Genomic DNA, 10931 nt, shown 5'->3' on the forward strand with positions numbered 1-10931 from the left:
TGGGAGGATTTTTTTGTTTCTAAACTGATTGTGGAGGTCAAATCCATTGCATGGGCAGTGCTAGCCCAGCACTCAGCAGGACAAGTTGCTTTCCTGTCAGCCTCTGCATCTCCACCAGCAGAGATCAGCTCTGGGGACAGCAGAAGTCAGAACAGCATCTAATTGCTTATGAGCCAACATCTGTCATGCCCAGGGCTGAGACACACCACTGACTCATCTACCAAAGGATTGATAGTCACCCAAAAATGTCACCAGCTTTTCGGAGTCATTTGAAAGTCGCTCAGGAATGGGCTCCGCTTTTCAGCATCATTTTCTGCTGGGGCCTGCTCCGAGCCCTGCCATGGCCAGCGTGGAGCTGCCATGGAAACCATTTCTGGGTCACCTTCACATAGCAGAGCAGGGAAAGCAGCCCCACCACTGGAGCACACTCCTTGGGACGAGGATTGCAGCAGCAGCTTCCCATTTCTGACATGAATGTGCCACAAACAAACAGACACCCTCTCCCCATGGGCATGGGGAGGAGCAGCCCGTGCAGGCTCAAACTCTGCTCTTCCCCTTGGAGTCACTGAGGAGGGAAGCAAAATGATTTCCTGCTCCTCTGCATGCATTTGTAATGGAAATGTAAGAGCTTGGGTCACACTGACTGTGTGGGGAACATCAGCAGCTCTGCAGAGGAGCTACCAAGAGGGACCATGCAGCTGGAGCTGCCTTCCCACATCTGACTGGAGCTGCATATAAATAAAACAGAGAGAAGCAAGATTCAAGTCACTAAATCAGATTTAAGGAGCTATTGAACTGAACAGCAATATATTGAGGGGAGAGAGGAAAGAGACAGGAGGAATTTCAAATCCTGAAACACAAATATTTCAGGACATAAGTGGTAAATAACTACAAGGATGATTCTTCTCTGTTCAGAAAACACCAAGGAATAACTGATGCAGGAAGAAGAAACTGAATGTTCACAGCAGCTGTTAGTGAACACGAACCTTAAGTATGAAATCAGGATGTCCAGATCTGCAAAGGAAGTGTCCTTCCTGGAAAGGGAACCTAGGAAGAAAGATAAAATTTTCATATTAAATTGATAAACCTGGAATTTTTCATTCTGTGGTGATAATTTTAACCACAATGAGTTGCTCTCAAGAACTAAAATCTGAATTTATACTGCAGGTCTTCTAGTTTATGTGCAGGGCACAGTCCTCCATCCCAACAGCCACAAGTGTCATTTTTTATAGCTATCATTTGTTTCCTTTTTTGCAACTCTACAGTTTGTTGTGTGCCTTCTCCCCAATCAAGAATAAATCCTGCATCCAGCAACCACCATTTCACAAAAGGAAATTGTTTCAAGTCACAGTAGACTGACCTCAGCCTACACCATTATTTCATTCCCTGCACAAGTCATTCCCAAACTCCCGAGAGCCAGGCATGGCCAAGATCACAAACAATCGAAAAGTACAGGAAGAGAGGAAAAGAAATAGGGTTGAGACTATAAAATAAATCATATTTGGCACTTTGGAGTCTGCAGAAAAGGAGATTCTACTGACAAGAACTGTAAGAGGAAAAACTCTCTAGAATAAGTAGGAGAAATCTGCATCCCTGCATTGCCAGGAAGTCATTCTTTGACAAAACAAATCTTTGAGTTCACTTAAACTGTTCCACTGAATCCCATTGTGTGATGGAAAAAACTCCAATGTCATGAGACTTGAACCTGGTTTATAATGCACAGGCCTTTAAAACCTTGGTTGTCTTTATTCTTTTGCTCATGCAAGAAAACAGCAACTCCAAGCTCGCTATTCTGTTCCTATTTTTTAAGGAAAAGGGGAGCTTAGAACTAAAAAGGAAGGCTTTTCAGATCTTACAGGACATTTGACATATAATCAGAAGCAGACTTAATTACAAAAATCAGCACACAGGTCCATAAACTACTGCTACTAAAAATGGGAAGAACTAATTCCAGGAATTTGTAAGAAATCTCTGGAAATTTCTCGTTACAGATTCACTTTGCTCCTGCACAGATGAATAAACACCACACATAGTTTGAAAGCTGCATCTGCTGTTGAATGATAACGTTATGGAGGCCTGGTCATAACTTCTGCTGAAAATAAACAGTTGGAGATGTCTGAAGGACAGTGAGATTGTAGTTGAGGCTGAGACTGGCTCATAAATTGTCACACAAGCAAATAGCAAATATAAGTCACATTTTTCTTTCTTTCTTCCCTATCATTCCTGGTCCAGCCACTGCCACATAAAAATTTCCATGCAAATTGCAGCAGGTCTGGACACAGAAATGCTGATAAGTCACCTCACGGCCCTACTACAACCACATTACAGTGCAAGAGTCCTAAATAGACCCCAAAAAACTCTTGGAAGTACTTCACACAATTATGAGAAGAGAAACTACCTTGGTGCAGAGGGATCAATCCCTGCCCACCTCAAAGCAGTGAGGCTGTGAGTGCACAAGTGTGTGCAGGGGCTTTGGGGGCATCCCAGTCCAGGGACACCCTAAAAGTTGCCTCAGCTTGTGTGAAAAAGGATATGATTTGTTTGCAATAAAAAAAAAAAAAAAAATCTGTCTTGAATAATAAGGAGGGAAAATTTTATTTCTGTTCAGAAAGTTTAAAAAAAAATCAAGAGGAAAAAAATCAAAGTTACCAGACAACAGAGGAGAAAATGATGTCACCACTTCAACAGAGTTGACACTACAAAGAATCCAGTCTGGCAAGTGAGTGTGCCCTTCCCAAAGTGTGAAATTAATCCTGCCCACGGCAACGATTGCTAAGGACATCATTATGGAAATTGGGAGCTCACAGCAGGAGCTGGGAGTCTCAGAAAGGTGGAAAATCAATGCAGTGCACGCTGGGGCGAAGAATGGCTCCAGCAGAGTGACCTTAGAAGGCGTGGAGAGCTGGGGACAGGCGGAAGGGGAGCACAGGGGAGGGCAGGACAGCAGAGCCAGGCTGTCCCCTTGCTCTGGGGCTCCCCAGAACTTCAGCCTGGCTTGGTTCTGAGGAATAAAATTATTGACCTGTGCTTAATGACCTGTGCTATTTAACAGTAGTGCTACGTGTTGATTTGAGAGGAGAAGTAGAGGCCATGGAAACCACCCAGCAGGACAAAATAGAATACCACTGATGGATCTGTCAGGAGCCTGGGCTGTGGCTCTGCCCTGCAGAGAGTGACAAGGACCCAGCAGGTGAAGTCCTGGCGGGGCAGAGGAGGAGGAAGAGGTGATGTATCAGTCCTTTCACACAGCTGGAGGAAGGACAAACTTGGCAAGCAGAACAGGAATTTTCCAGTGAAATACTTTGGCCAGAGAAAGTGCATTTCATCCAACTGAACTTTATTTTGTTGGTATAAATTGCTCCAAGAGCTCTGCAGGATAACCAGCACTCCAGGGGCATGGTTCTCACCCAGGAGGGGCAAGATGGAATATGACTGAGGAGGGACTTAACTCTGGCCTCCCACATCATCATGAATTCCCTGCCCACTGCACTGCTGACCTGCTGGGTTCCCTTTAATCTTCCCTGCTGGAGCTGCTCCACTTTGCATAAATAACTGCATTTTATGCAGAGCAAGGAATTAAACCCAGTGCTGCCATATCCTGAATGAAAGCCCTGACCAATGGGGCATCCACCTCAACTTTACATCCACCAGTTTAAATCTGCCTTTGAATAAAGTATAAGTTATCTAAATCATATCAAACAACTCCAATCTGAAATAATTAGATAGTTAAAATTATCATCCTATTGTTTTAAATATTTTAAATACTTCTACCTCTCACTCACTTAATGCCAGTCTGGTTTAGATTTCCTCTTACCTGTGGTTTATATGGGGGGCTTTAGGGTTAAAGCACAGTAAACATCCTTTAAAATATCTATCTGTGTGGAAATGCAACTTATTTAGACAGATTTTTCCTTCTCATCAAGAACTACATACCTATAGAATTATGATAAATGCTACAACCATTTAAAAAAGCTTCTAATTTTCAGTATTTCCCTTTTGCAACTCAAAACTTTTAATTCAGACTCCCAGCAAGAAGATTGACCTTCACCTCATCTAATAAATGTAAATCTCCAGCACTTCTGATCAAAGAAAGTTGTATAGATTCTTACATGCTAAAATATAGTTAAAAAAAAAAAAAAAAAAGGAGAAAGAAAGTAGCAGACAAGCTGTAATTTAAAATCAACCTAAGATTTTTTTCACAGGGTTAATGAAAGAGCCAAAATCTTTGGCTTGCCTTTCTAACCAAAGGGAACTCAATCAGTGTTATTAAAAAAAAAAAAGTAAAGCTGACAGATTTTCTGTAGTCATGAACCCTGAGCACTGTCCTTTAGCTGGAGCAGCTGAGGGGGCACAAACAGCCAAGGAAGAGGCAATCACTGAGTGATTTCAGAGCTGTGCATAGGGAGAGCTGCTGAGTAGAGAGGACAGAGAAGTTTCCTCTCATTCCAGGCTCTGGTTTCCCCACTAGAGACAGAGATTCTATGGCTGTGCTGTGCCTGTCAGCGTGGAGAGAATGCCACCACGAGTGCCAGGACAACATCAAACCACCAGGATTTATCAAAACTGATGAGGAAATAAATTGTAAATAACCTCCAACCAGCTCCATTGAATGTAGGAAGTTTCCCTGAATACAGGCATCAACAGTGGGCTAGAGATGCCAAATGAGGGCAAAGAGATTATTAGATAATGCTGGAAGAGGCTTGCAGCATCTTTTAATGAATGTACAATTCTCCTCAGAGGAACTGCTGCTTATTTATACCCTGCTGTAAGTGACCATGTGATTAATTCAGCTGCCAGCTTGATAAAACTGACTCTCCAAACTGTTTGTATATCAGCGTGCAGTGATAGGAAATAATAGGATTAGCACAGCAGCATTTTCAGCTCTTGAGATTTTATCACAGGTCCCACTGTATAAAGGATTTCCTTCAGAACCCAAGGCACATGATCAGCTTTCATTAGCAATCTGTAGCCTTAAGGACCAGGAGCAGGACTTGGCAAAATGTGAACTTTAATGGCTCAAAATATCAAGCCCATCAAAAGAAAAAAATTAAATATCCTAGATTGCTTTGAAATGCCAATACCATGGTTTTGAGGATGCAGTGCAAGAACTGCACACTGGGATTGGCAATAATTTTATCTCACATCCTGCAGCAAACTCTGTGTGGGTGCAGAGTTGCAGATGGCTCAGGAGTGTCCTCCCAGCCCCAGGACATCTCTGCACTCTGACATCTCCTCATGGGGGGCACGGGGCAGCTGGGCTGGGCATTCCCGACATTCCGGCTGCTGGGCAGCAGGAACTCAGCAGAGCAGGATTCGATCTGTCTGCATTCTGGGGCTCTCCGTGTGTGATCAGGGGTCTGGGCAAACTCTCCTGCAGTTCACTGTGCACAGCAAACAGCTGGGCACATCTGCAAGGGTGGGCCCCACGGACAGCGTGTAAATACAGCTTTAGTGGGGCAGGAGCAATGGGGCTGGAGCTGCTCCCACTGGGGAAAGTGAATTCACCACTGGATATACATCCAGAGTCGACTGGTTTATTTCAAAACCCATGAAGTCACAGCTTTGTAAAGGACACTGTAAAAATAACCATTTTATCAGTTATGGACAGTGAGGGGAATTCTACAGCGAGTTCCCATGGTAAACTCATCACCTGGGCTTGCCCAATGAGGTCAGGCATCTAATTAATGTCTAATTGATCTTTCCAAGAACAGCTGTTCAGTGTGGCCATAAAGTTCAATGCCCTGCTTTCTACATTTCCAGCTCTTCAAGCAGAAAATAGCAGAGCTTTAGCTAAAGAGGTTGAAGGCTGATGTTTTTTGTCACCACACTCCTTAAACAAGGACAACACCACAACACTCAGTGCTGAATAATCTCATGCATTTCACAATCCTACTACAGCTGCTATGCAATAAATTGGTGAAGATGCTTAAACATCTTTTGCAGGCTTGCCTGAATAGTTGGCAGAGTGTTGGAACAGGGTACATTCGTGGATAGCTCTTTGTCACACTGGGAATTCAACAAACAATGGCCCAAACAGCCGGATGAGAGCAGCGAAACAATCAGGGACTGAGGATACCACATCCAACCATTTATACCAGGAGAGGAGGGGCTGGTTTAGTCTGGTCCAAGCACTGAACCTCCATTAGCACCATTCACAGGTGTTTCCAGATTGAATATTGCAATTTAATTTAATATAAAAGGCACTCATGGAAAATAGAGAGCAGGAGATTTGCTCTGAAAGCTCATTCCCAATCCTAAATAGAATATTCCCATGAATGCAGTGTTGTGTTGTGTCTGACTGCAGCACTGTATTTTTAATGATGGTGACTGTGCATAAAGAGCTAGAAAAAGAGCTGCTTTTCCTTAGAGCAAAGCAAGCAAGGCAGAGAGGGGAACAGAGCCTCCAGTTTGCCCAGCCCAGGACCGTGTGAATCCAAATTGACCAAGAATATTTTCATTACCAGGCTCAAAACCCTCCGAGTTCCATAAAACACAAACAGGTGCTTTTAGCCATCTGATTTAGAACAGATCACTTAATACACACATTGTGTACCTCGGATATATTTGTATCTTGGAGACAATGGAAAATAATATCTGAAAAAGAACACAACATTTCGTTCTTTCAGGCAATTCTTTTGAATTGACAAATTATAGCTTAATGGGTGATTCTGCGGGTGCTCAGCATTTAAGAACTAAATAACTTGGATGACACCTAGTGGGAAAATAAGCAATCACTGGGTGCAGCTCTGAATGGGGAAAACGGCAAAGAGGAGGAAGTTCTTCATGAGAACAGGCGGGAGAAGAGAGAATTTCTTGAATAAATGAGTGGAGTACAATTTAGGAGAATTTCCTAAGTGACAAGACTTTATCTGCCTGTGGAATAATTTGAGGAAATGGGATTTTTGATTTGACAGAGTCAAAACTACATTAGGCAAAACCATGATAAATGTGCAGCAGGAAGGAATATGGACAGGAGGAAACTCTGAGTCCTCCTGGGTATAAATACTCAGAAGGCTTTGGCCAGTTCTGCAGAGTGAAGTAGGTAAAAGGAACATTTCGGCTCTCGGGCAACACTAACCCCTGGTTTGAGAGAAACCACAGTTTTTCTTTAATTCCTCTCTGCCAGCAATATTCCTTGACGTGAGAATGAATTTCATGATTGATCTTTTTTTATCCCTCTTCTCGCTTATTTGTATAATTCATTAATTACCAGTGACTCACATCCAATTACAAAGATCTATTTTGGTTAGTCTGCTCTCACCAGCTTCTTTGAAAGTACAAAAGAACAGACTGAATCAAGGTGAGAGATTTTAAATGAGGAGCACTTCTACTGCCCATTGACAGTGTGAGTGGCCAGTTTTTTCTGCATTGGAAATGGAAATAGTGCTTGAGAAAACTTCTGCCATTCTAGGTCAAGAACAGGTCATTGACAGCAATAAATGACTGTAACTTCTTAAAAGTGACTAGAAAAGATAATGGCATCTTCTGCCTGAATTTGCTCTCAGCAGGTCACGCGTTTGATCTGCACATTTATCTCCAGCTTGCAGCTTTTATTCTTAACCACAAGGAAAGCAGTAATCTCCCCTCAGCCCTTTTCCTCCCTGAATAAGCAGGCACGGCCCCCACGGAACTCACTGGAAAAGTCAAGGCCTCCAAAGAAAGCCAATCCAGAGAAAGGGGCTTTCAGGGGGTGAGGTGAGAGGAGAGGGGTTGTTTGGGAAACACGAGTGTCCAGAAATCCCTCTCCACTGAGAGGAGGCAGAGCCTCTCCCGTTCACAACAACTTCAAATGGATTCTCTCTGTGGAAAAAATACTTTCATACCCTAACAAGATTATGGCAGATTATAACTTTTTTTTTTTTTTCAAATTGGGTCTTAATAAATCCTCTTAAATGAAGAATCCTCATTTGGCCTACAAAAAGCTATAGTCCTAAAATCATAAAGGCAAATGCCTGATGCTTCTGCCAGGTATTCCCTGCACATCCTCCCCTCCACAGGGAGCTGGAGCACCGGCCAGGGCCCCATCAGGTGGGACAGGTCTGGGGACTCAGCATGAGCAGCCACCTCTGCCACCGGCGGGGACACCTGGAGAAACGTGGGACCAACTTTGTGAGGATAGCACAGAGTCTGAGCGTGGGTTCCGGGGGATTCCAAATGTTCAGCACCCGTTCCAACGCAAAAGGACACAGCATTTGATCTCATCCCGTAACAGGAAGGTTTTGATTCCGTGTGGCAGCGTTCCTCAAGACACATGGCACCGATCGTGGCACGGGGGCAGACAGACACTCATGAAATCCATGGCCTCGGGATGTACTTTCCAAAAGCAGTGAAGCAATCCCGAAGATAGAAGGACCTCCCTGTTATCAGCAGTCCACTCACAGGTCCAGCCATTCGACATCTGACAGGCAGATGAACCACTCACTCCAACAAGGGAGGAATCGCTCTCCTCAACTCATAGAAAAGATCAAAATTCAAACGGGGTTTGAAGTATTTTTGTCTTTTCCCCTGGCACTGTCTGAATTGCCTTTTCAAATGCTAAAGAGCAGAGATACACACTGAGGCATTTTCTTAAGGAAGCTCCTGGTAACTCATTAGACCCAATGAAGAAAAGCTCTTTAAAAATAAGTAAGAATTAGACAACAAGAGCTGCTATCAGAACAATTTATACATCAGAAACTTCCTGTCCTCCCAGGAACACCATGTTACAAAGAAAGGACATCTCAGAAACACAGCTCTGCTGCACATCTGCAACATCAAAACCTCACCTGGGCTTTGTTTCCAAAAGCAGAACAGAGCTCCAAGCCTGTCCCCAAAACAACACTACACAGAACTGGCCTGAACAGATTTTATTTAAGCAGTGAGAAGTCAGATATCAAACAAACCTGGCTGACTAATACAGAAAAACTCAATTTCACAGGCTGACTTCAGCTCCCTCATCCGCTGACGCTTGTGTTTGTCAGCACCTCGGGCCCAAACTAACTTTTATACCTGGAGATTTTTACAACTGAGTTAAAAAACCCCGCTTAATTTCAGATGAGTTTTTCCAGATACTGTCAGATGCAACAGGAAAAAATACATTAGGAGTAAAACAAAAATCCCAAAGCATTTCCTCTTGTCTGCAGCAAACACAAGGCCCTCCCCGAGCACTGTCTGCCACAGCACAACCATAAACAGCAGCTTCCTCTGGGATGCTGTCCTATCCTGCACAGCAAAAAGCTCATCTTCTCTGCCACACTTCCTTGGTGACTCTTTGAGCAGCCAGCCTGCGCTGCTGTCCACGCTCCAGCCCTTCACCAAGCACAGGGAAAGGGATCAAGAGGGATCAAACAGGGTAAGTGTCAGCCAGTCACCTCCCCAACCCTCCCTTCTGCATTTTTGCCACAGTTTGTGTTTCTGTTTGAGTTTGGGTTTCTTGCTGTTTCTATATTAAATCAGAAGAGATCATCTTTTCCATAAATATCACTTAACTTTTTTTAGCCAGATGACATAGTCTGTCCTTTTAAGATGTTTACTTTGGAAAAAAAGCCCCAGTAGTTTTCTTGAAAAATCACAGATGAGTATCTGGATTCAGAGCAAAGATACTCAGAATAACTCACTGACAAAGACATAGGAGGTGGTTAAGATGAGTATTTCAGCTTCAGAAAGGAAGAGTATTTCCAGGCATTTACAATTATTCAATCCCTTAAGCTTCGTTTTGAAAGCTGATTTCAACACACAATTTTAACACTCGGTCTATGAGGACATGGAAGAAAAACCTTTGCCTGAAACTAACCTGGTTTTTCCTGTCATCTCCTGGTGACATTCTGTCCCAGAATTTTGATAATTAGTATTTCTTGTACAATTATGAAGGCAAAGCAATGAACCAGAGAGGAAGGGGAAGACCTGTGCTCCGTCTTCAGCGTTCGTGCTGAAGTCGGGGAGAGTGGTTCTGTGGGACGCGCAGAAAACGGCAGATTTTATTCCAAAAACCTCAACCTGGGGAAGCAGCAACTGCTGTGGTTCTCTGAGGGCACCGACCCCCGCTCAGGTGTCGTTTTGTTGTCTGCGCAGCTGGCGATGGAGCTGCTGGCCGTGCTGGGCTGTGCCCTGGGGGTGCTGCTGCCGGGGGTCCCGGCTGAGGAGTGTCCGTCCCCCTGCGGCTGCACGGCCCTGGCGCGGGGGACACGCGTGGACTGCGGCTCGCGGGGGCTGCGCTCCCTGCCCGCCCTGCCCCGCCTCGCCCGCAGCCTGCGCCTGCACAACAACAGCCTGGCCTCCGTGCCCGCCGGGGCCCTGGACAGCCTGGAACGCCTGCAGGAGCTGGAGCTCTGGGGCAACCCCTGGCACTGCGACTGCCGCATCCTGTACCTCAAGCTGTGGCTGGAGGATTTCTCCGCGCCCGCGCTCGCCCGGCTCAGGTGCGCCAGCCCCGCTCACCTGAGGATGAAGCCCCTGGGGCAGCTGACGGGGAATGAGCTGGGGGATTGTACGACGCTTCTCCCAACCAAGTGTCTTCAGTTCTTCTGGCGAGACCTCGTTTTAATTGCTGGAGTGATAACTACCCTTATTTTAGTAGCATTGGCTCTGAAATTCTCCAAGAAGCTGGTCTGCCAGCTCACCCTCGGGGGCCGGCGGCTGAGGAGGCACATCTCCAAAACGCACAAGACACACTGAGCTGCTCCCTGCCACCAGCCTGACAGGAACATCGAACTCCTCTGCAACGAAAAAGCAACTGCACTGGTAACATTGGTTTGAGTAATCAACGCTGCAAAGGCTCAAAGTCCGGGTCTCAAAGCAAAATTGTGTCTTCACATCTGTGTGGCCATTTGGATCCCCTGAGCAGGAACACTCCTCATTTCTCTAGCTTTATTCTACATTAATAACCTCTGCAGGAGAAAATTTAAAATAAACAGGTAGGAATGTAGTGGTGTGAACATGGAGATAATTTGAGA

General features: G+C 44.9%; 1 protein-coding gene across 1 annotated transcript; it reads left to right on the forward strand.

The window, feature by feature from the left end:
• Positions 1 to 9254: 9254 nt before the first annotated feature.
• Positions 9255 to 10653, forward strand: GP9 (glycoprotein IX platelet). The gene is made up of 2 exons (XM_069028302.1): positions 9255 to 9331; positions 10051 to 10653. Exon 2 carries the CDS (start codon positions 10057 to 10059, stop codon positions 10651 to 10653), a length of 597 nt encoding a protein of 198 aa, XP_068884403.1. The 5' UTR covers positions 9255 to 9331; positions 10051 to 10056.
• Positions 10654 to 10931: the final 278 nt, after the last annotated feature.

This window comes from Aphelocoma coerulescens, chromosome 12 (assembly GCF_041296385.1).
Source record: "Aphelocoma coerulescens isolate FSJ_1873_10779 chromosome 12, UR_Acoe_1.0, whole genome shotgun sequence".
In the NCBI taxonomy this organism is placed as follows: domain Eukaryota; kingdom Metazoa; phylum Chordata; class Aves; order Passeriformes; family Corvidae; genus Aphelocoma; species Aphelocoma coerulescens.

Bases quoted from the DNA above. Each gene is read 5' to 3' on its own strand.
- GP9 (XM_069028302.1), top strand. From the start codon at position 10,057: ATGGAGCTGCTGGCCGTGCTGGGCTGTGCCCTGGGGGTGCTGCTGCCG.